Here is a 26,458-nt window from a genome sequence, read left to right as displayed (position 1 = left end):
GCTTTCAACTCTAAGGTTCTCATACTGGACTAGTCTCAGAGTGGAATGTTACCAGTTAAACTTATTTGCCAATGAGCGATTGTTTTATCTAAGAATTATGTGTTTTATTGTGCACTTAATGAGTTCAGCGAGGCCCAGGCCTAGGAGGACTTCTTTTATTCTATGGCTGAATGCCCCAGTTCAGTTTTGCCCCTGTCCTATCGGTTCTATGAGGTATGAATAGACTGGGTTAACTGGGCTACGAGGCGTGTGGTCACTGGGAACATCATCTTGGTGAAGAGTTGTACAAACGTCACAAGCGAATCCGAGGGAACGTCTGCAGATTGTTTGCAACAAGCTTGTACCCCAGGCCCTGATCTGTGCGCTTGGGAGAAGCCAGTGAGCAAAACCCGAAAAGACCCTGTCCTCATGGGGCTTAGGATGGAGTTGGGAGTGGAGAGGGAAGTTATCCAAGCGAACGGTCCGGTGCGTTGATGGCGACAGTATTCGACGGAGCAGGGCAGGGCACGGGGACGCGGGGGGCGAGGCCAGGGGACTACGAAGTCGGCCAGTGCGCGGAGACTGGACCTGGGCGCGGGTGTTCGCGCGGGTGTGGGTGCACGTGCGGGGCGGGGTGGGGCGGACCCCCCCGGGGGCGGGGCCAACCCGGGGGCGGGGCTCGGTGTGCCAGGAGAACCCGGGACAGAGGCGGGACTCAGAGGGCGGGGAGGACCCAGGCAGACCATGGAGGCGGGGTTCTAAGTGGGGGCGGGGCTCTGGGCGGGGCGCGCCCCTGGGGCGGGGCTCGGAGGGCGGGTCCGCGGACGCCATTGCGCTGCTACCGGCTGGCTGCGGTCTTGTAGGGTACGCAGCATCGCGCCTCGTTCCTGACCCTCCCCTGTCCGGTTCTCCGGCCCGGCCTAAGGCCCGTACCCGGCCTGGTCTCCGCCCCGTCCACCCCCGTCCCCGCGGCGGCGCGCGCGGCCCGCTGGGCGGGGTTCCGGGGATGAGGCGGCGGCGGCGGTGCGCGGAGAATATGCTCGGCAGCTGAGGAGACGCGGCGCCCGGAGCGCGGCGCGACCCACGGGATGGCTCAGCCGGCCGGCCCGGAGGGCGGCGAGGGGCCTCCGGACCCCGGGGCGGCCGCGGGCCCGCAGCACGCGCTGAGCCTGGAGGAAATCCTGCGGCTCTACAATCAGCCCATCAACGAGGAGCAGGCGTGGGCTGTGTGCTACCAGTGCTGCGGCTCCCTGCGCGCCGCGGACGCCGGCCGCCGCCAGCCCCGCCGCCGGGTGCGCTCGGCCGCGCAGATCCGCGTGTGGAGGGACGGCGCCGTCACCCTGGCGCCCGCCGCCGGCGACGCGGGAGAGCCGGACGCCGCCGCGGGTGAGCCGCCCCCCGAGACCCCCTTCTCCCACAGAAGGACCCCGCCGCGGGCCCTTCCCCCAACCCCCGCGACCCCTAGCCCCGTGCCCTTCCGCCCCATGGCCCCCATCTCCCACGGCCCACGGAGGACCCCCACCCCGGCTCCAGGAGGACCTGGCCCCCCAGGCCCCGGCCCTTCCGCCCCGGCGCCGCTCCCTCTCCGCCCAGTCTCCTACTGGAGGACCCTCGCCAAGGCCCCGGGCCCTTCCGCCCTGCGGCCCCCCACCCCTCACGGGAGGCCAGGGAAGCGGGCAGGGCCTGCGGCCGAGCGCGACCCGCTTAGGTCTGAGCGTGGGCAGGAGCGTGGGCGGGCGGCTGCGCCGGGAGTGGGGCGGGGGTCCGAGTGTCAGTGCGCGGCCTGTCGGGGCACCGAGGCTCCGGAGAAGGGGAGTGGGGTCGGTCCCCGGACGCGGGAGGCTGGCTCTGCGCGCTCGTGCTGCTCGCGGCCGAGCCCGGGTGGGATGTCTTCGGCGCTGCAGGCGTTCGCCAAGACCTGGTCGGGGAGGGGGGGGGGTGTGATGCGCTGGTAGGAGGGCTGCGCTTTCGCAAGGAGCTGTCAGCCGATGGTACTTTTCAAAGACTGGCAACGATATTCCCTCGGTTGGGAATGTAAAAAAATCTGAGCCCTGAGGAGAATGCTGCTATTTTGGGAGACATGAAGAGGCTGAATTAACATAAAGATAAACAGTACGATTTCCCTGTACATTAATATTTGTTGTGATGAAAAACAAGCTTGTAAAGTAAAAAGTTGACAGGATGTCAGATAAATGGATTTTACTTAGGTCATTATCTAATGTAAATTCTTCAAGATTATCACCTTCCCATCAACATATAGCTACGGCTTACCCAGATATCTATTGATGATGAAGAGAAGATTGATAATAGGTTTCTCCAATCAGTTTTTATCTAATTCAGCATTTTGAGAGACAGATCTATTAAAAGCATTAAAAAAAGAAAATCCACCCTTACTTAAAAAGTTGGTGAAAGTGTCAAAATGCTTAAGGTGAAAGATGTACTTCAGAATTAGTAAAGTGACTTATTAAATTGATTAAAATAGAGAACAGTCAAGAGTATGTTATCAATTCTTTCAGTTCCAACAGAACATTTATTATTTATTTTCGGTGTCAGGTAAACAGACTTTTAGAATTTTAATTTATTTAAAGCCAGTCTTTTTACGATTCTTTTGAAATTATTTCAAACAGGTCTTTTAGTTCATTTGATGTGTCTATTGCTTTTAAACTTGGACAATATTAGTGGGAAATACTTGCAATTATAATTTATTTACAGTGTATTAATATGATATGAAAAGGTACTTTCATAAAATACAGCAAAGTCATGCCTTGAGATCCAGTGTTTCAAGGGGAAAAATGGTTATATGCAACCTCCTTTTAGAAGTAGCATTGGTAGTGGTGATTTCCAGAAGGAACAAACTGGATTTACATTGTCCTTGAACTTAATCCCAGAGTTCAAGTTATGTTTGTGGACCTACTAGTAGTTTAGTTGTCAAAGACTAATGGATTCTGGTGGTATTTTTAAAAAAAATCATAACCTTATGTTGAAGTGAATTACTTTTTGCATCAGTCATATGAATGATAACGTGTTGACTTCAATGTAATACATTCTCTCTTTCTGGAGAGAATGGCAGAGTTGTTTCCTGCAGCAGCAGTAATGGACTTGTGATCCATGCTCTTCCTACTTAGTTCTGCTTGTGACCTTTGCTGCCACTTGTGGAGAGAGCCCAAAGTTGCCGATATGGTCTTGAGCATTTTGGGGCTGATTGATTAAAAATTTGGGAAGTTCATACTAAAATAGTGTTTATATTAGATAATTTATTTCTTCTTAGTATTAAGAGTTGTTGTGTGGCTATGGAAGGCACAACGTCTTCTGAACATTTACCCTGATTCTTAAAAACTCTGTATAACTTGGTACTTTGCACACTTGTATAAATTCTATTTTTAAGGAAAAATGGTAATCTTGAACCTCCATTCTAAGAAGCACTTTGTTTTTCATTGTAAGATGTTTAACATGATTGTATGGTGGCAGTCGACAGCATTTGTATTTTCACGTGTTATCCATTGACTTATTTTCTAAATGCAGGTTTAGGAAGTTAAGTGATGTGCTTGAATTCATACTGAATCAAATCCAGGTCTTTTAACCTCTAGCCTTTGTAGTATTGTGGAATGGAACAAACTTGGTTTGAATTGGAATCATGATTCCTCCCCTTTCTAGCTGAGTGACCTTGAATAAGTTTCTTAATCTCCCTGAGTGCAACCTTCTCATCTGTAAAGTGAGAATAGATCACTTTTTTCCTACGGGATAGAGCTTTAAGTGAGATGGTATGTGTAAAGTGCCTAACGCAAGGCTTGGTATGTAGCAGGTACTCAGTAAGTTTTAGGTCTCTCCGTCTCCTGATCTTGCGGTCCTTTCACAGCACCACGGTGCCTCTGTCCAGCTGTTCTGTAATTTTTACTCAGAATTGGGACACATGTCTAGGTCAGGGATTCTCAGCCTATGCACTGACATTTTTGACTGAATAACTCTTTGTGTGGGGGCTGTCCTGTGCCTGTGTAGGATGTTTAGCAGCATCCCTGGTCTCTACCCACCAGATGCCAGTAATCACCTGCCCCCCTTCCCTGAGTAAACGCTTCAGACATGGCCACCTGTCCCCTGTTGAGAACCATTGGTCTAGCCAATGATGGGTGGTGCCGTGGATTGTGTTTAGTGTGGGGAAATGGATCCCAGCTGTAATCTTCAAGCGTGTGAATCTTTCAGCTGGCCACTGTTCTCTGCTGTTGAGTTGAATAGTTGGTTCTTACCACTATCAGCAGTATCGCTCCATTTAGTCCCATAGGAAGAAATAGCACTTCACACTCATTATTGACTTGTTTTGGAATTGAATGTATCAGTAATTGATTTTATTCTTGTTTTAATAGTATCGACACGTGCAGAGTATTCACATTCAGGTTGAATTAAAAAAATTAGAAATACATATAAGAGAAATAGAAAAATGTGGGAGGCATGGAAATGAAACCAATATTGGAAGAAAACAATGAAGAATGAATAATTTTATTTAGCATTCAGATGTAACTCAAAGTCATTTTACTAACATGGCCATGAAAGCAGTGTGATATAGGACTGAAGGAGATTAAAAAAGAAGGAAAACTAGTTCTTTAGAGAATACCTTAGGAGGAAGAGGTTAAATTATGAATCAGGATCTTAAAATGGGTAGTACATTTTAGGAAGTATTTCTGTGATGACGGGAGGGTGATTTGTTGATTAGAATCAAGAGGGTTTATGATTTATCTTAGGTGGCTTACTTAAAATTTTTATTTTCCCCAATGTTTATGAACTTGTAGTCATAAAAAGACCTTATTGTTTGGTAAAAGTTTATTACATACAGGTTGGTGAAGTTTTCATTCACACCATTAATTAATGAGTCAAAGGCACTCAGGCTCTTGATATACAATCTGCTATTTTTAACCAGGGCACTTAACTGGTCTTTAGACACATTTTAGTATACACTTTCTTTAGAAAGTAGTCATTGATGGAATTTAGGTTATATTCCAATCTCCACAAGATTATAACTCGTTTTTTTCTGGGATGCCACAAAGAATTATTAATGGTAGTACTAGAGCTTAGAACCATTGCATGGTCTTAGCAGCCTTGTAGACCTTAAATACCCGTCTGACAAAAATAACTTTGTTTCAGATTTGGTTTCAAAATTTTTGATGTACCTTTAGCTTTAGATGTATAAAGAGCACTTTCAAAATTATGAGTACATCTTGTTTTAAAATCATTGTGAGGGTAGTGATAGGTTTTCCTGGGAGGAACAATGAAGGACTGCGTGCATATTAATAAAGGCATCCCTTGGTATAGGGAACATTGGGGCTTTGTTTGGGATTTGAAAAGAGGATGTGATCCGTGAGGCTTCTCAGCAGGGTTCATGCCAGTTTGGTGGGGAAGTGGTCTCGGAATAATATCCTTTTTGAATTTAAAGAGAGAATATTTGCGGAGAAGGTTGAAATAGTGAAAACATATTTAAAACGATTAATTTTTGTTCACTCTTGATATTTTTCTTGAGTGTTTACATTCTGATCATTAAATGAAAGGAATACTTGAGGTGTGTGTGTCCAGGGTAGCGGTTGGGGGTGAATAAACAGTATTAGGGGTTGGTGAAATACCTTGTCAGTTAACAGCAATAGGTAAGAATTATTCCATGTGAACAATATGTCCAGATATGTAGGCTTAATTCAATTTTAAAAACATGCACTGAGTCCCTACTACGTGCAAGCAGTGTCCAAGTTTAGTCATTATAGAGGAGAAAACAGAACATAAACAGTGATCAGTTTACCGTGAAGCTAATGCAGGTCAATTTGGAACCTGCTCCCTTACACAGTCTCCTTCTGGGCCCTGGGTTGGGGGGGAGGGGCTTTAACCATGTGTCCAGATGACCATTTGCAAGATTAAGATATTTTAGCTATAATCAGTTAAGATTGCTGTCAGTTTTAACTCCAGTTTACTCTCCAACATACTTCCATTTGGGTTGTGTGAGAATGGCCACAGACATTTTTGGGAGAAATTTTGGAATAATGCATTTGTGGTTTTGTACCTGTATTTCTGCCTTATGCAAAGGAAAATGGTGGAAATATATCAGTCACATATACATTTCCCATTGGGACTCTTTTGGGAAACGATTTGTCTTACTAAGAGTTTTGACTCAACTTTAGAAGGAAAAGAAATCATTGGTTTACCAAGGACTATATGTTGATAAGAGATGATGAGTTACACTCTGCCTGTTTTATTTGTAAGGTGGGAATCGCTTTCCTGCTTGGTAGGTTCTGTTAAATGGCAACAGTTCCCATCCCACTTTCATAATATTGGAGTCGTATTATATTTCCCATTTGCTTCCTGTTGGCTAAGTAGGAAAAAAAGAAACTACCGTCTCCCAGATTCCTGTTTAAAACTATGAGGAAAATATTGCGTGTTGCTAAATTGCCAAATTTAATGTTTTTTAAATAAATTTTGAGATAATTTTAGATTGAAGAAAAGTTGCAAAAATAGTGCAGAGGGTTCCTGTGTGCCTCTCACCTGTTTCCCTTAATGTTAACATCTTATATTACTGGGTACGTTGGTCAAAACTAACTAATGGCATATCACTATTAACTAAACTTCAGACTTCACTTGGAGTTCCCTAGTTTTTCTATTAGTGTCCTTTTTCTGTTCCAGAATCCCACCCAGGACACCTGGTTGCATTTAGTCATCATGGCTCATTAGTCTCTTCTCTCTGTGGCAGTTTCTCAGACTTTCCTTGTTTCCCATGACCTTGAGAGTCTTGAGGAGTACTGGTTGGGGGTTTTGCAGAATGTCCTTGCATTTAGGTTTTCCTGCTGTTTTCTTGACTAGGCTGGGGTTATGCGTTTGAGCGAAGAGTACCAGAAAGGGGAAGGGCTCCCCTCGTCACACTGGATTGAGGCACATGATATCCATACAGCACCACTGGGGATGTGAGCCTTGTTTGCCAGGTTTCTCCAATAAAGAGTTTTACTGTTTTTCCCTTTTCTATACCTTATTCTTTGGAAGGGAGTTACTGAGTCCAGTCTGCATTCACGGGGCCTCCTCCTGGAGTGGTGAATATCTACTCAGTATTTTTTGGAATTCTTCTGTAAGGAAGATTTGATTCTTCTCCCCATTTACTTATTTATTCAATCATTTATTAAGTCTGGATCCATGTATGTTTTACGCGTTATCTGTTACCATGTTATTTCTTTTGTTGCTCAAATTGTTCAAGCTGTGGCCATTGGAAGCTCCTTCAGGTTGGCTCCCATGTCCCTTTTTTTTTTTTTTTTTTTGGCAGTACGTGGGCCTCTCACTGTTGTGGCCTTTCCCGTTACGGAGCACAGGCTCTGGATGCACAGGCTTAGCGGCCATGGCTCACGGGCCCAGCCGCTCCGCAGCATGTGGGATCTTCCCGGACCGGGGCACGAACTCATGTCCCCTGCATCGGCAGGCGGACTCTCAACCACTGCACCACCAGGGAAGCCCTCCCATGCCCCTTTGATGTGCCCCATCCTTTTGTGTTTTTGAGCATATCCTTACTTTCTGGCACTACAAGATGCTTCAAGGCTTATCATGTGTATTTTCTGCCCCAGCCCTAGAATCAGATATATCTCCAAGGAGCTCAGGGATGGGTGTCCATGTTGTTACTAAGGTGTTTCTTTTTTTCTTTTTCTTTTTTTTTTGTCTGAGATATACATTATAAAGTAATAACTAGAGTCATGACTTACAACATTATACCAGAACATACAAGATTTTTAGAAATTTCATGTAATGAAATTTCATGTAAACATTTATATTAACATATTTCCCTACAAATAGCCCAAAGAAAGTTTAATATTAGTTGGTTTTTTTGTTTTTTTATATTGCAGTTTCTTATTAGTCATCAGTTTTATACACATCAGTGTATACATGTCAATCCCAATCACCCAATTCAGCACACCACCATCCCCACCCCACTGTGACTTTCCCCGCTTAGTGTCCATACGTTTGTTCTCTACATCTGTGTCTCAGCTTCTGCCCTGCAAACTAGTTCATCTGTACCATTTTTCTAGGTTCCACATACATGCATTAATATACGATATTTGATTTTCTCTTTCTGACTTACTTCAGTCTGTATGACAGTCTCTAGATCCATCCACGTTTCAACAAATGACTCAATTTCATTCCTTTTTATGGCCGAGTAATATTCCATTGTATACATATACCACAACTTCTTTATCCATTTGCCGGTTGATGGGCATTTAGGTTGCTTCCATGACCTGGCTATTGTAAATAGTGCTGAAATGAACATTGGGGTGCATGTGTCTTTTTGAATTATGGTTTTCTCTGGGTATATGCCCAGTAGTGGGATTGCTGGATCATATGGTAATTCTATTTTTAGTTTTTTAAGGAACCTCCATACTGTTCTCCATAGTGGCTGTATCAGTTTACATTCCCACCAACAGTGCAAGAAGGTTCCCTTTTCTCCACACCCTCTCCAGCATTTGTGTTTGTAGATTTCCTGATGATGCCCATTCTAACTGGTGTAAGGTGATACCTCATTGTAGTTTTGATTTGCATTTCTCTAATAATTAGTGATGTTGAGCAGCTTTTCATGTGCTTCTTGGCCATCTGTATGTCTTCTTTGGAGAAATGTCTGTTTAGGTCTGCCCATTTTCTGATTGGGTTGTTTATTTCTTTAATATTGAGCTGCATGAGCTGTTTATATATTTTGGAGATTAATCCTTTGTCTGTTGATTCATTTGCAAATATTTTCTCCCATTCTCAGGGTTGTCTTTTCGTCTTGTTTATGGTTTCCTTTGCTGTGCAAAAGCTTTGAACTTTCATTAGGTCCCATTTGTTTATTTTTGTTTTTATTTCCGTTACTCTAGGAGGTGAATCAAAAAAATCTTGCTGTGATTTATGTCAAAGAGTGTTCTTCCTATGTTTTCCTCTAAAAGTTTTATAGTGTCTGGTCTTACATTTAGGTCTCGAATCCATTTTGAGTTTATTTTTGTATATGGTGTTAGGGAGTGTTCTAATTTCATTCTTTTACATGTAGCAGTCCAGTTTTCCCAGCACCACTTACTGAAGAGACTGTCTTTTCTCCATTGTATATCTTTGCCTCCTTTGTCATAGATTAGTTGACGATAGGTGTGTGGGTTTATCTCTGGGCTTTCTACCTTGTTCCATTGATCTATGTTTCTGTTTTTGTGCCAGTACTATATTGTCTTGATTATTGTAGCTTTGTAGTATAGTCTGAAGTCAGGGAGTCTGATTCCTCCAGCTCCGTTTTTTTTCCCTCAAGACTGCTTTGGTTATTCGGGGTCTTTTGTGTCTCCATACGGATTTTGAGATGATTTGTTGTAGTTCCGTAAAAAATGCCATTGGTAATTTGATAGGGATTGCACTGAATCTGTAGATTGCTTTGGGTAGTAGAGTCATTTTCACAATGTTGATTCTTCCAATCCAAGAACATGGTATATATCTCCATCTGTTTGTATCATCTTTATTTTTCTCATCAGTGTCTTATAGTTTTCTGCGTACAGGTCTTCTGTTTCCCTAGGTAGGTTTATTCCTAGGTATTTTATTCTTTTTGTTGCAGTGGTAAATGGGAGTGTTTCCATAATTTCTCTTTCAGATTTTTCATCATTAGTGTATAGGAATGCAAGAGATTTCTGTGCATTAATGTTGTATCCTGCAACTTTACCAAATTCATTGATTAGCTCTAGTAGTTTTCTGGTGGCATTTTTAGGATTCTCTATAGTATCATGTCATCTGCAAACAGTGACAATTTTACTTCTTTTCCAATTTGTATTACTTTTATTTTATTTTCTTCTTTGATTGCCTTGGCTAGGACTTCCAAAACTATGTTGAATAATAGTGGTGAGAGTGGACATCCTTGTCTTGTTCCTGATCATAGAGGAAATGCTTTCAGTTTTTCACCATTGAGAATGATGTTTGCTGTGGGTTTGTTGTATATGGCCTTTATTATGTTGAGGTAGGTTCCCTCTATGCCCACTTTCTGGAGAGTTTTTATGATAAATGGGCGTTGAATTTTGTCAAAAGCTTTTTCTGCATCTCTTGAGATGATCATACGATTTTTCTTCTTCAGTTTGTTAATATGGTGTATTACATTGATTGATTTGCGTATATTGAAGAATCCTTGCATCCCTGGAATAAATCCCACTTGATCATGGTGTATGATCCTTTTAATTTGTTGTTGGATTCTGTTTGCTAGTATTGTGTTGAGGATTTTTGCATCTATGTTCATCAGTGATATTGGTCTGTAATTTTCTCTTTTTGTAGTATCTTTGTCTGGTTTTGGTATCAGGGTGATGGTGGCCTCATAGAATGAGTTCGGGAGTGTTCCTTCCTCTGCAATTTTTTGGAAGAGTTTGAGAAGGATGGGTGTTAGCTTTTCTCTAAATGTTTGATGGAATTCACCTGTGAAGCCATCTGGTCCTGGACTTTTGTTTGTTGGAAGATTTTTAATCACAGTTTCAATTTCATTACTTGTGATAGGTCTGTTCATATTTTCTATTTCTTCCTGGTTCAGTCTTGGAAGGTTATACCTTTCTAAGAATTTGTCCATTTCTTCCAGGTTGTCCATTTAATTGGCATAGAGTTGCTTGTAGTAGTCTCTTAGGATGCTTTGTATTTCTGCGGTGTCTGTTGTAACTTCTCCCTTTTCATATCTAATTTTATTGATTTGAGTCCTCTCCCTCTTTTTCTTGATGAGTCTGGCTAATGGTTTATCAATTTTGTTTATCTTCTCAAAGTACGAGCTTTTAGTTCTATTGATCTTTGCTATCGTTTTCTTTGTTTCTGTTTCATTTATTTCTGCTCTGATCTTTATGATTTCTTTCCTTCTGCTAACTTTGGGTTTTGTTCTTCTTTCTCTAGTTCCTGTAGGTGTAAGGTTAGATTGTTTACTTGAGATTTCTCTTGTTTCTTTTGTTTGTTTGTTTTGCGGTACACGGGCCTCTCACTGCTGCGGCCCCTCCTGTTGCGGAGCTCCGGACGCGCAGGCTCAGCGGCCATGGCTCACGGCCCAGCCGCTCCGTGGCATGTGGGATCTTCCCGGACCTGGACACAAACCCGCGTCCCCTGCATCGGCATGTGGACTCTCAACCACTGCGCCACCAGGGAAGCCCTTCTCTTGTTTCTTGAGGTAGGCTTGTATAGCTATAAACTTCCCTCTTAGAACTGCTTTTGCTGCATCCCATAGGTTTTGGATCGTCGTGTTTTCATTGTCATTTGTCTCTAGGTATTTTTTGATTTCCTCTTTGATTTCTTCAGTGATCTCTAGGTTATTTAGTAACATACTGTTTAGCCTCCATGTGTTTGTGTTTTTTACGTTTTTTCCCCTGTAATTCATTTCTAATCTCAAAGTGTTGTGGTCAGAAAAGATGCTTGATATGATTTCAATTTTCTTAAATTTACTGAGACTTGATTTGTGACCCAAGATGTGATCTGTCCTGGAGAATGTTCCATGTGCACTTGAGAAGAAAGTGTAATCTGCTGTTTTTGGATGGAATGTCCTATAGATATCAATTAAATCTGTTTGGTCTATTGTGTCATTTAAAGCCTCAATGGATGATCTGTCCATTGGTGTAAGTGAGATGTTAAAGTCCCCCACTATTATTGTGTTACTGTCGATTTCCTCTTTTATAGCTGTTAGCAGTTGCCTTATGTATTGAGGTGCTCCTGTGTTGGGTGTGTGTGTGTGTGTGTGTGTGTGTGTGTGTGTGTGTGTATATATTTATTTATTTATTTGCGGTACGTGGGCCTCCCACTGCTGCGACCCCTCCCACTGCGGAGCACAGGCCCCAGACGCGCAGGCCCAGCAGCCATGGCTCAGGGCCCAGCCGCTCTGCGGCATGCGGGATACACCCGGTCTGGGGCACAAACCCGCGTCCCCCGCATCGGCAGGCAGACTCCCAACCACTGTGCCACCAGGGAAGCCCCCATATATATTTATAATTTTTATATCTTCTTCTTGGGTTGTAGTGTCCTTCCTTGTCTCTTGTAACATTCTTTATTTTAAAGTCTATTTCATCTGATATAACTATGGCTACTCCAGCTTTCTTTTTATTTCCATTAGCATGGAATATCTTTTTCCATCCTATCACTTTCAGTCTGTATGTGTCCCTAGGTCTGAAGTGGGTCTCTTGTATACAGCATATATATGGATCTTGTTTTTTTATCCATTCAGCAAGCCTGTCTTTTGGTTGGAGCATTTAATCCATTCACGTTTAAGGTAATTATCGATATGTACGTTCCTGTGACCATTTTCTTAATTGTTTTGGGTTTGTTTTTGTAGGTCCTTTTCTTCTCTTGTGTTTCCCACTTAGAGAAGCTCCTTTAGCATTTGTTGAGAGCTGGTTTGGTGGTGCTGAATTCTCTTAGCTTTTGCTTGTCTGTAAAGCTTTTGATTTCTCTATCGAATCTGAATGAGATCCTTGCTGGGTAGAGTAATTTTGGTTGTAGGTTCTTGCCTTTCATCACTTTAAGTATATCATGCCACTCCCCTCTGGCTTGTAGAGTTTCTGTTGAGAAATCAGCTGTTAACCTTATGGGAGTTCCCTTGTATGTTATTTGTCATTTTTCCCTTGCTGCTTTCAATAATTTTTCTTTGTCTTTAATTTTTGCCAGTTTGATTACTGTGTGTCTTGGCATGTTTCTCCTTGAGTTTATCCTGTATGGGACTCGCTGTGCTTCCTGGACTTGAGTGGCTATTTCCTTTCCCATGTTAGGGAAGTTTTCAACTATAATCTCTTCAAATATTTTCTCTGGTCCTTTCTCTCTCTCTTCTTCTTCTGGGACCCCTATAATGCGAATCGTGTTGCGTTTAATGTTGTCCCAGAGGTCTCTTAGGCTGTCTTCATTTCTTTTCATTCTTTTTTTCTTTATTCTGTTCCATGGCAGTGAATTCCACCATTCTGTCTTCCCGGTCACTTATCCGTTCTTCTGCCTCAGTTATTCTGCTATTGATTCCTTCTAGTGTAGTTTTCATTTCAGTTATTGTATTGTTCATCTCTGTTTGTTTGTTCTTTAATTCTTCTAGGTCTTTGTTAAGCATTTCTTACATCTTCTCCATCTTTGCCTCCATTCTTTTTCCGAGGTCCTGGATCATCTTCACTATCATTATTCTGAATTCTTTTTCTGGAAGGTTGCCTATCTGCACTTCATTTAGTTGTTTTTCTGGGGTTTTATCTTGTTCCTTCATCTGGTACATAGCCCTCTGCCTTTTCATCTTGTCTATCTTTCTGTGAATGTGGTTTTTGTTCCACAGGCTGCAGGACTGTAGTTCTTCTTGCTTCTGCCCTGCTTTTGTTTTCAATACAGAAGAAAAATTGAAATGGTAAAAGTTTTGGTTATTTTTGTTGTTCACACTTCGTTAGATTTGGGAAGTATCTCTGTCTGGTATCTTGCTTTTACTGGCTTTTACAGACACCACTGTCTGCTTGTATATTCTATTCATTCCTTTGTTTAGCAGTTGTTTATTAAATACCATAGAGCCAAGTTGAGTAGGGAGGCTTGGAGAGAGCAGTCTGCCCAACTGTTTATCAGAAAGGAGATATACCTGGGAACTGAAGCCAGAGGAGCCTGTATTGGGGATAAACTTGGATGGACTGGAGCTGAGGGGAGGTCAGTGAAATGTGACCTGGCGTCAAGTGTGGATTGACCGAGATGCATAGATGCTCAGGAACTGGTTTGGGCACTTCCCTGGGGTGCAGTGGTTGAGAATCCTCCTGCCAGTGCAGGAGACACGGGTCTGAGCCCTGGTCTAGGAAGATCCCACATGCCACGGAGCAGCTAAGCCCGTGTGCCACAACTACTGAGCCTGCGCTCTAGAGCCCGCGAGCCACAACTACCGAAGCCTGCGTGCCTAGAGACCGTGCTCTGCAACAAGAGAAGCCACCACACTGAGAAGCATGCTCACTGCAATGCACGGTAGCTCCTGCTGTCTGCAACTAGAGAAAGCCCGCACGCAGCAATGAAAACCCAACGCAGCCAAAAAAAAAAAAAAAAAGAATTTAAAAAAAAAAAAAACTGGTTTGGGACAAATCTTGTGACCACTGGCCTCCCTCTTGAAAGTACTTCCGGCACCTCTGGGCTAGAGGTGTCCCTAAAATAGCAGCAGAACTGTGCAGAATGTTGACAATCAACCAGATTTGAAATCGTTCCCCATTTTGTAAATGTGCATTTTCTTTTTTAACTTTTTTTTTAATGGGTATCACACTTTTTTAAAAAAATATTTATTTATTTGGCTGTGCTGGGTCTTAGTTGCAGCACGTGGGATCTTTAGTTACAGTGTGTGGGATATAGTTCCCTGCCCAGGTATCGAACCCAAGCCCCCTGCATTGGGAGTGCAGAGCCTTAACCTCTGGACCACCAGGGAAGTTCCTACGCATTTTCATTTTAGCTCTGAGTGTAACATGTAGATAAAATGCTTGTAAAATGTTTTAAACCAAACAAATAAAAGAGATGAAAACTAAGTATCTATCATTGAGGAAATGGTTTTTGGTCTTGTCTAAGTATTTGACTGTTATATGGGATTGTGATTATTTTAGGGGACCAGAAAAATACTGATGTATATAAATAGTAATGCGTATTTATTAGGAAAGGTAGTGGTATTTTCCCTAATTCTAACTTCTGTGTAGTTACTTTCGAGCAGTAGTTTAACAAGTAGTTTTCGAGTAGTAGTTTAACAAGACAAGATTTTTTTTTTCCTGCACGGGCATTGAATTTGTTATTTGGTTTATCTGGTCCAGACTGCTGTTCTCAGGGCAGTATCTAACTGGCATTCTATTAATTTTAAATAGATACCTTGTTTTGCTGCTTGCATTATCCTCATCATACAAAGAAAATACATTAAGAAAATGTTATACCGGATTTTTATGCAATTTGAGCAGTTTTCATCTAGTTGCATGAGAGTTCAACAGCTCTTTTTGGTTTTAGTGATGACAGGCTGGTAATCAGAATTTCTTAAAGACTCTGGTGTATGTTGTATCTATTTGAAGGTAATTAAATCACTGACCACTTCTGTCTAAAAATATAATTTCTTTTGACATTTCCTCCTCAAAACTTATTTTCTTGGGCTTTTTAAAACTTTTTTGGAAGTTTAGTATACGTACAGAAAAGTGCACAAATCATTAATGACACAATCACGTAAATACCAACCTGATTAAGAACAAAGGAATGTTACAAGTAGCCTTCCACATGTAATCAGTGTCTTAGTTTATCACCATACGTTGGGCTTGCTTGCTTGCTTATGAACTTTATATGTGTGGAATCTTTATGTGTTTTTTGTGTCTGGCTGCTTTTGTTCAACATCATGTTTGTGAGATAAATTGTTGTTGCATGTTGCTTTAGTTTGTTTTTATTGCTATACAGTATTCAACTGCATGAAAAAACCAAAGTTGATTTACCCATTCTGCTGTTGGTGGACGTATGAATTGTTTGAAGTTTTTAGTTATTTCAAATAACATTGCTATGGACACTTCTGAATATATATATGTACTTCTGTTAGGTATATATCTAGTAGACTTGCTGGATTGTTGCATGTGTGTCTCTTGAGTTTTAGTAGATATTGCCAAGCAGTTTTACAAAGTGCTGGTTTCAGTTTACCTTTCTTACTAGCAGTGTATCTGCTGCTCCACATCCACTCTAATACTTGGAAATGTTATTAAAAAATAAGAAGTTTAGCTGTTTGAATAGTACATATCTCCTAATGGTTTTAAGTTGTGTTTATCTGATGGCTAATCAGGTTGAGTGCCTTTTCATATGTTTATTGGCCTTTTGTGAAGTTTCTGTTCAGGTCTTTTGACCATTTTTCTATTAGGTTTTTTTCTTATAAGATATATAACATAAAAATTACCATTTTAACCGTTTAATTTAATGGCATTAATTACATTCACAGTGTTGTACAACCATCACCACTATATATTTCCAAAATTTTTCACCACCACAAACTGAAACTGTAACCGTTAAGCAGTAACTGCTGGTTTTCCCCTTCCCCAGCCCCTGGTAACTGCAACTCTACTTCTGTTGTTTTTTCTCTCTCCTTATTTTTACATGTTCTGATTTTTGTGTACTCTGGATACGAACCATTGGCCAGCTGTGTGTATTGCAGTTATCTTCTCCAACTCTGTGGCTTTCCTTTTCACGTTGTTAATGGTGTGGGGTTTTTTTAATTAATTAATTAATTAATTTATTTTTGGCTGCGTTGGGTCTTCGTTGCTGCGCACGGGCTTTCTCTAGTTGCTGCGAGTGGGGGCTACTCTTCGTTGCGGTGCACGGGCTCTAGGCGCGTGGGCTTCATTAGTTGTGGCTTGCAGGCTCTAGAGCGCAGGCTCAGTAGTTGTGGCGCACGGGCTTAACTGCTCTGTGGCATGTGGGATCTTCCCGGACCAGGGCTCGAACCCAGGTCCCCTGCACTGGCAGGCGGATTCTCAACCACTGCGCCACCAGGGAAGCCCTAATGGTGTGTTTTGATGAATAGAAGTTTTTCACTCTGCTATATTTCTGATGTCACTCTCCTAGAAGTTTTGATATATCATCACATTTTTATTATCACTAAATTCAGGTATCTTTCTGATTTCCATTGTAGTTTCTTCCTTGATCCATGGGTTATTCTGTCAATTTTTGTTTATATTGAGACTATATTTTTAGATGCATACAAATTTAGAGTTGTGATAACGTCTTGGTGGATTGACCTTTTTGTCAATGTGGCTATAGTTACGTTTGTAAAGTTACATCAGCTTTCTTTGACTAATGTTTGCATGGTGTATTCCTTTTCATAATTTCACTATCAGTTTTTTTATATTTTTACATTTAAGGTGTGTCTTTTATGAGGAGGATATCGTTTGGATTTGTTTTTTATCTAATATAGCAATATGTACTTTTAAATTGGATTATTTATTTTATTTACACTTATTGTAATTACTGATTTTTAAAATCAGTAATTTAAAAGCACATTATCTTACTCTTTCCATTTGTCCCACCAGTTCTGTATTAACTTTCTATCCCTTATCTTCTTTTTGATTATTCTTTAATTGTTGAAATTTCTTCCTTCATTAGCTTGCTTATTGTATATTCCTTTACTGTTCTTTTTCATAGTTGCTTTACAACATGGATTATTGACTTTAAAAATATATATATTTAGTTATTTATTTTTGCCTGCGTCGGGTCTTAGTTGCGGCCTGCAGGCTCTTTAGTTGTGGCGTGTGGGCTTAGTTGCCCCGCGGCATGTGGGATCTTAGATCCCTGACCAGGGATCAAAGTGCACCCCTTGGGGCTTCCCTGGTGGCACAGTGGTTGAGAGTCCGCCTGCTGATGCAGGGGACGCAGGTTCGTGCCCCGGTCCGGGAAGATCCCACATGCCGCGGAGTGGCTGGGCCCGTGAGCCATGGCTGCTGAGCCTGCACGTCCGGAGACTGTGCTCCGCAACAGGAGAGGCCACAACAGTGAGAGGCTGTGTACCGCAAAAAAAAAAAAAAAGAAAGAAAGAAAAGTGCGCCCCCTGCATTGGAAGGCGGATTCTCAACCACTGGACCACCAGAGAAATCCCAGATTATTGACTTTTTATTAAAGTTTCATATAAATTACTAGTTATATTACTCTCTGGACAACGCAGAGATCTTAGAACACCGTCACTCCATTTATCTCCTTTTGCTTTTTTATTATTGTTGACATGTATTTTAGTTCATCATAGATTTTAAATATAAGATAATATTTTTGTACAGTTTAATATTCATGTGGATTTTTCCAAATATTTGCTCTTTCCATGCTGTTTGTTTGTTCCTACATTACTATACTTTCTTCTGGGATTATTTTCTTCCTGCCTGAAGAGCTCCCTTTAGTATTTACTTTAGTGCAGGTCTGCCGCTGTTGAATTCACTGTTTTTGTTAGTCTGGGAATGTCTCTATTTTGTCTTCATTTTTAAAGCAAATTTTAATTAAAATGTAACTAACAGAAAAGTGCATAAATCATAAATGATGACTTTTCACAATGTGAGTACACTTACATTAGCAGGACACAGATCAAGGAACAAAACATTACTACCATCCCAGAAGGTCTGCCTGTGCACCTTTTTAGTCACCAACCACCCCGAGTCACCACCATCATGACTTCTAATGCCATATGTTAAGCCTGTATTTGAGCTTAAGTATATAGAATCAACCAGTATTAGGCTACCTTATTTCTGACTTCTTTCTCTGAACTTTGTGACATTGGTCCACATTGTTGTATATAGTTGTAGTTTGTTCATTCACATTTTAGTGTCATATTCCATTGTATGACTAGACCATAATTTATCCATTCTACTCTAGATGGACATTGGAGTTTTGGGATCTTGCATTTGGACATCCAGTTATTGGATATTATGAATAATGCTGCTGTGAACACTATTAAACATGTCTTTTGGTGAACAAATGTAACATTTGTTCCAGGTATATACTCAACCTCAAACCCCCTCCATCATACCAATGAGCTACTTAGATATTCACCACCCATATAGACATCCCCCTAGATTCGCCAGCCATTTTATCAAAAATTTAATACTAAATCTGACACAAACCACACAACATAACCATATAAACACCACCTATATGTAACAAGTTAATGTAGCTTAAACACTTAAAGCAAGGCACTGAAAATGTCTAGATGGGCTCGCTAAGCCCCATGAACATACAGGTTTGGTCCCAGCCTTTTTGTTAGTTTTTAATAGAATTACACATGCAAATATCCGCACTCCGGTGAGAATGCCTTCTAAATCACTAAGATTAAAAGGAGCAGGTATCAAGCATGCTGTACCAGCAGCTCACAACTCCTTGCTCAACCACACCCCCACGGGAGACAGCAGTGATAAGAATTAAGCCATAAACAAAAGTTCAACTAAGTCATATTAATAAGGGTTGGTAAATTTCATGCCAGCCACCGTGGTCATACGATTGACCTGAATTAATAGAATTATGGTGTAAAGCGTGTTAAAGAATTATACAAAATAAAATTAAACCTTGATTAAGCTGTAAAAAGCCATAATTAAAGTAAAAATAAACTACGAAAGTGACTTTAACATATCCTGATTACACGATAGCTAAGACCCAAACTGGGATTAGATACCCCACTGTGCTTAGCCCTAAACCCAGATAATCATAAGAACTAGAGTATTCGCCAGAGTACTACTAGCAGCAGCTTAAAACTCAAAGGACTTGGCGGTGCTTCACACCCCTCTAGAGGAGCCTTTTCTATGATTGATAAACCCTGATAAACCTCACCAACCCTTGCTAATCCAGTCTATATACCTCTATCTTCAGCAAACCCTAAAAAGGAGCAAAAGTAAGCCCAACTATAACACATAAAAACGTTAGGTCAAGGTGTAACCTATGGGGTGGGAAGAAATGGGCTACGTTTTATACACCAAGAATACCCTTTATCTATACGAAAGTTTTTATGAAACCTAAAAACTAAAGGAGGATTTAGTAGTAAATTAAGAATAGAGCACTTAATTAAATAAGGCCATGAAGCACACACACACCGCCCGTCACCCTCCTCAAGTGCTATGACAAAGCCACAGTTTATTAACATATGCTAATCAATTATATGAGAGGAGATAAGTCGTAACAAGGTAAGCATACTGGAAATTGTGCTTGGATAAACCAAGGCATAGCTTAAATAAAGCACCTAATTTACACCTAGAAGATTTCATAACCAATGTATGCCTTGAACTAAGCCTAGCCCACACTCTTCCCACCATACTGACACTAACTAGTCAAATAAAACATTCACCGGACATCTAAAGTGATAGAAATTTAGACGTTGATGGCGCTATAGAGAAAGTACCGTAAGGGAATGATGAAAGAAACATTAAAAGTAATAAAAAGCAAAGCTTATCCCTTGTACCTTTTGCATAATGACTTAATTAGCAACAACTTAACAAAGAGAACTTAAGCTAAACTACCCGAAACCAGATGAGCTACTTATGAACAGTTACTAGAACAAACTTATCTATGTGGCAAAATAGTGAGAGGATTTATAAGTAGAGGTGACGAGCCTAATGAGCCTGGTGATAGCTGGTTGTCCAGGAAAATAATTTCAGTTCAATGTTAAATAATACTAAAAACCATAATAAGCTTCAACGTATCTTTAAACGTTTGTCTAAAAAGGTACAGCTTTTTAGAAATGGGTACAACCTTAACTAGAGAGTAAAAACAAGCAACACCATAGTTGGCTTAACAGCAGCCACCAATTAAGAAAGCATTCAAGCTCAACAACTAACCCATCTCAATTCCAATATTAAGTAAATCAACTCCTAGTCTTACTACTGGACCAATCTATAAAATTATAGAAGCAACACTGTTAATATGAGTAACAAGAAGTATTTCTCCTTGCAACTAATAATATACTGATAATTAACAGTAAATAAATACAGTGCAACACTAAACTATTTATTAAATACACTGTTAATCCAGCACAGGTGTGCACCCAAGGAAAGGTTAAAAAAAGTAAAAGGAACTCATGGATTATAAACCCCGCCTGTTTACCAAAAACATCACCTCCAGCATCAACCAGTATTAGAGGCACCACCTGCCAGTAACAACTGTAAACGGCCGCGGTATCCTGACCATTCAAAGGTAGCATAATCATCTGATCTCTAAATAAGGACTTGTGTGAATGGCTACATGAGGGTTTTACTGTCTCTTACTTTTAATCAGTGAAATTGACCTCCCTGTGAAGAGGCGGGGATGACAAAATAAGACAAGACCCTAGGGAGCTTCAGTTAATCAGCCCAAAAAACCATAATCTTGAACTACCAAGGAATAACAAAATTTCACATGGGTTGACAATTTTGGTTGGGGTGACCTTGGAGCACAAAAAAACCTCCGAGTGGTTAAAGCCTAGACCCACTAGCCAAAGCATAATATCACTTATTGATTCAAAAAATAGATTAATGGAACAAGTTACCCTAGGGATAACAGCGCAATCCTATTCTAGAGTCCATATCGACAATAGGGTTTACGACCTTGGTGTTGGATCAGGACATCCCAATAGTGTCACCGCTATTAAGAGTTCGTTTGTTCAACAATTATAGTCCTACATGATGAGTTCAGACCTGAGTAATCCAGGTCGGTTTCTGTCTATTATGCATTTCTCCCAGTATGAAAGGACAAGAGAAATAAGGCCCACTTTAAACAAGTGTCTTCAAAACAATGATCTAATCTCAACTTAATAAGCAAACACAAAATAATCACCCAAGACCAGTGTTTAGTTAGGGTGGCAGAGCCCGGTAATTGCATAAAACTTAAATCTTTATGCCCAGTGGTTCAAATCCTCTCTCTAACAAGATGTTTACAATCAACATCCTAATGCTCATTATTCCTATTCTCCTAGCCGTAGCATTCTTAACATTAGTAGAACGAAAAATCCTAGGCTACATACAACTCCGAAAAGGACCAAACATTGTAGGACCACACGGCCTACTCCAACCTATTGCTGATGCAATCAAACTATTTACTAAAGAACCCCTACAACCAGTCACATCCTCCACCTCCATATTTATCATCACACCCATCTTAGCCTTAACTCTAGCCCTAACAATATGAATCACCCTACGCATGCCATACCCCCTCATCAACAAATCTAGGAGTGTTATTCATGCTAGCAATATCAAGTCTAGCCATATACTCTATCCTATGATCTGGATGGGCCTCCAACTCAAAGTATGCACTAATTGGGACCCTACGAGCAGTAGCACAGTCTCATACGAAGTAACACTGGCAATCATCCTCTTATCAGTGCTCTTAATAAACAGGTCCTTTACCCTATCAACCCTAGCCACAACACAGGAACAACTATGGCTAATCTTCCTATCATGATCACTAGCCATAATATGATTTATTTCCATCCTTGCAGAAACCAACCGAGCCCCTTTTGATTTAACAGAAGGAGAATCTGAACTTGTGTCCAGCTTCAATGTAGAATATGCAGCAGGCCCCTTTGCCATATTCTTCCTAGCAGAATACGCCAACATCAGTATAATAAACATGTTCACAACAATCCTATTTCTAGGAGCATTCCACAACCCATATACACCAGAACTATACACAATTAATTTCACCGTTAAAACATTATTGCTAACAGTATCTTTCCTATGAATTTGAGCATCCTATCCTCGATTCCGATATGACCAATTAATATACCTACTCTGAAAAAGCTTCCTGCCTCTAACACTAGCCCTATGCATATGACACGTATCACTACCATTCATAATGGCAAGCATCCCCCCACAAACATAAATATGTCTGACAAAAGAATTACTTTGATAGAGTAAATAATAGAAGTTCAAGCCCTCTTGTTTCTAGAATTATAGGAATTGAACCTACCCTTAAGAATTCAAAATTCTCCGTGCTGCCATATTACACTACATTCTACAGTAAGGTCAGCTAAACAAGCTATCGGACCCATACCCTGAAAATGTTGGATTATATTCTTCCTGTATTAATAAACCCCATCATCTCTGTCATTATCCTAGTAACTGTCATTTTAGGAACTATAATCATAATAACCAGCTCCCACTGACTATTGGATTTGAAATAAACATAATAGCCATCATCCCTATTTTAATAAAATACTTTAACCCATGAGCCATAGAAGCCTCCACTAAATATTTTCTAAAACAAGCCACGACATCCACACTACTTATAATAGCAGTCACCATTAACTGTGATAGTCCGGCCAGTGGACTATCACAAAATTATTCAATCCAACAGCATCAACAGTAATAACAGTAGCCCTAGCCATAAAACTAGGATCGTCCCCTTTTCACGTTTGAGTGCCCGAAGTAACACAAGGCATCCCATTAACAGCAGGTCTAATTCTATTGACATGACAAAAACTTGCACCCCTATCAATCCTCTATCAAATCTCACCATCAATTAATCTAAACCTAATATTGTCTCTGTCTATACTTCCTATTCTAGTCAGAGGTTGAGGAGGATTAAAGCAAACACAACTCCGAAAAATCATAGCTTACTCATCAATTGCCCACATAGGATGAATGACAGCCATCTTACTATATAACCCAACTATAACCATCCTAAACCTAGTAATTTATATCATAATAACCCTCACTATGTTCATACTATTTATTCACAGCTCAGCCACCACCACAGTATCACTATTACACACATGAAACAAAACACCTGTCATCACAACCCTCACCATGACCACCCTTCTCTCAATAGGAGGACTCCCGCCACTATCAGGATTTATGCCTAAATGAATGATTATTCAAGAAATAGCAAAAACCAATAATATTATCTTACCCACACTTATAGCCACCACAGCACTACTTAACCTGTACTCCTACATACGACTTACATACTCTACAGCATTAACCATCTTTCCTTCCACAAACAACTTAAAGATAAAATGACAGTTTGACTCTACAAAACAAACAATCCTTTTACCAACCATAATCGTAATATCTACAATACTTCTACCTCTCACACCAATACTGTCAATCTTAGAATAGGAATTTAGGTTAAATCAGGACAAGGGCCTTCAGAGCCCTAAGCAAGTACAGTTTACTTAATTCCTGCCTAATAAGGATTGCAAGACTATATCTTACATCAATTGAATGCAAATCAAACACTTTAATTAAGCTAAATTCTCACTAGATTGGAGGGATACATCTCCCACGAATTTTTAGTTAACAGCTAAATACGCTAGTCAACTGGCTTTAATCTACTTCTCCCGCCGTGAGAAAAAAAAAAGGCCCGGAGAAGCCCTGGCAGGGTTGAAGCTGCTTCTTTGAATTTGCAATTCAAAATGATCAGTTCACCACGGGACATGGCAAAAAGAGGACTTAACCTCTGTCTTTAGATCTACAGTCTAATTCCTACTCGGCCATTTTACCTATGTTCATAAACCGCTGATTATTCTCAACCAGCCACAAAGATATTGGTACTTTATACTTACTCTTTGGTGCTTGAGCCAGAATAGTAGGCACTGGCCTAAGCTTATTAATTCATACTGAACTAGGTCAGCCCGGAACTCTGCTTGGAGACGACCAAATTTACAACGTAGTAGTAACAGCTCACGCATTTGTAATAATTTTCTTCATAGTCATACCCATTATGATTGGTGGATTTGGAAATTGGCTAGTGCCCCTAATAATTGGAACACCCGATATAGCTTTTCCCCATATAAATAATACGAGTTTCTGACTACTCCCTCCTTCTTTCTTATTGCTACTGGCATTATCAATAGTTGAAGCCAGTGTGGGTACAGGTTGAACTGTATACCCATCCTTAGCCAGAAACTTAGCACATGCAGGAGCTTCAGTTGACCTTACTATTTTTCCCCTATACTTTGCTGGTGTATCCTCAATTCTCGGATCCATCAATTTTATCACCACTATCATCAATATAAAACTGCCCGCTATAACCCAGTATCAAACACCATTATTCGTATGATCAGTACTAATCACAGCAGTATTGCTTCTATTCTCCTTACCTGTACTAGCAGCTGGAATCACTATATTGCTAACTGATCGAAACCTGAACACAACCTTTTTCAACCCTGCGGGAGGAGGAGACCAATCTTATATCAACACCTATTTTGATTCTTTGGACACTCTGAAGTATATATTTTAATCCTGCCTGGATTTGGGATGATTTCACACATTGTAACCTATTACTCAGGAAGAAAAGAACCTTTTGGATACATGGGTATAGTCTGAGCTATAATATCAATTGGATTCTTAGGGTTCATTGTATGAGCCTACCACATAGTCTCAGTGGGTATAGACGTTGACACACGAGCATATTTTACATCAGCCACTATAATTATCACCATTCCCACAAGGGTGAAAGTGTTTAGCTGACTGGCAACACTCCACGGATATAATATTAAGTGGTCCCCGGCCATGATGTGAGCCCCTGGGTTTCGTTTTCCTTTTCACAGTCAGCAAACTAACAGGCATTGTCCTAGCTAATTGATCATTAGACATTGTCCTTCATGTTATCTACTATGTAGTCGCACACTTTCCTTATGTGCTCTCAGTGGGAGCTGTTTTCGCTATCATAGGAGGATTTGTGCACTGATTTCCACTATTCTCAGGATATACACTCAACATGAGCAAAAGTTCACTTTGTAATCATATTTGTGGGTGTCAACATAACTTTCTTCCCATAACATTTTTTAGGCCTATCTGGTACGCCTCGACAATACTCCGACTACCCAGATGCCTATACAACATGAAATACTATCTCATTAATAGGCTCATTGATCTCATTAACAGCAGTCATCCTGATAATTTTCATTATCTGAGAAGCATTCGCATCCAAACGAGAAGTACTAACAGTAGAACTCACTACTACAAATTTAGAGTGACTAAATGGATGTCCTCCACCATATAATACATTTGAAGAGCCAACCTACTTCAATCTAAAGTAGTCAGGAAAGGAAGGAGTCGAACCCTCTTTTATCAGTTTCAAGCCAACACCATAACCGCTGTGTCTTTCTCCATGAACGAGATATTAGTAAAATTTTATGTAACTTTGTCAAAGTTAAGTCACAGGTGGAAATCTTGCATATCTCTATGGCATATCCCTTTCAACTAGGTTTTCAAGGTGCAACATCACCCATCATGGAAGAGCTACTACACTTTCATGACCACACACTAATAATTGCCTTCTTAATTAGCTCCCTGGTTCTTTATATTATTTCACTAATACTAACAACTAAGCTAGCACACACTAGCACGATAGATGCACAGGAAGTAGAAACTATCTGGATTATTTTACTGGCCATTATCTTGATCTTAATTGCCCTACCATCATTTTGAATCCTTTACATAATAGATGAAATTAATAATCTGTCTCTTACTGTAAAAACTATAGGTCACCAATGATACTGAAGCTATAAATATACTGACTACAAAGACCTAAATTTTGACTCCTATATAATCCCAACATCAGACCTAAAACCAGGGGAACTACGACTGCTAGAAGTAGATAACCGAGTAGTATTGCCCATAGAAATAACAATCTGAATACTAATCTCCTCCGAAGACGTATTACACTCATGAGCCGTACCTTCCTTGGGCCTAAAAACAGATGCAATCCCAGGACGCCTAAATCAAACAACCCTAATATCAACACAACGGGGCTTTTATTACAGACAGTGTTCAGAGATTTGTGGATCAAACCACAGCTTCACGCCAATTGTCCTTGAGTTAGTGCCTCTAAAATACTTTGAAAAATGATCGCATCTATGTTATATTCTCATTAAGAGGCTAGATTAGCGTTAACCTTTTAAGTTAAAGACCAAGAGCTAAGATTCTCCTTAATGGTATGCCATAATGAGATATATCAACATGATTTATTACCATTTCATCTATATTTCTAACACTATTTATTATATTTCAACTAAAAGTCTCAAAGCATATCTACTACCCCAACCCAGAGTCAACACTCACTAAAGTGCAAAAACAACCTACCCCTT

The 26,458-nt window shown here is 40.6% G+C and overlaps 1 protein-coding gene across 2 annotated transcripts in view; it reads left to right on the top strand.

Moving 5' to 3' along the window:
• Positions 1-829: 829 nt before the first annotated feature.
• SPIRE1 (spire type actin nucleation factor 1) overlaps positions 830-26,458 on the top strand; it is a 203,433-nt gene continuing 177,804 nt past the window's right edge. For both annotated transcript variants that reach the window (XM_082853005.1, XM_082853004.1), the window contains exon 1: positions 830-1,365. In XM_082853005.1, coding sequence (XP_082709131.1) covers positions 1,068-1,365 — 298 coding nt within the window. In that variant the 5' untranslated portion in view covers positions 830-1,067. The remainder of the gene's footprint in view (positions 1,366-26,458) is intronic.

Source organism: Leucopleurus acutus (genome assembly GCF_964270905.1).
Source record: "Leucopleurus acutus genome assembly, chromosome: 13".
Lineage (NCBI taxonomy): Eukaryota > Metazoa > Chordata > Mammalia > Artiodactyla > Delphinidae > Leucopleurus > Leucopleurus acutus.
This window is presented reverse-complemented; position numbering and strand designations above follow the sequence as displayed.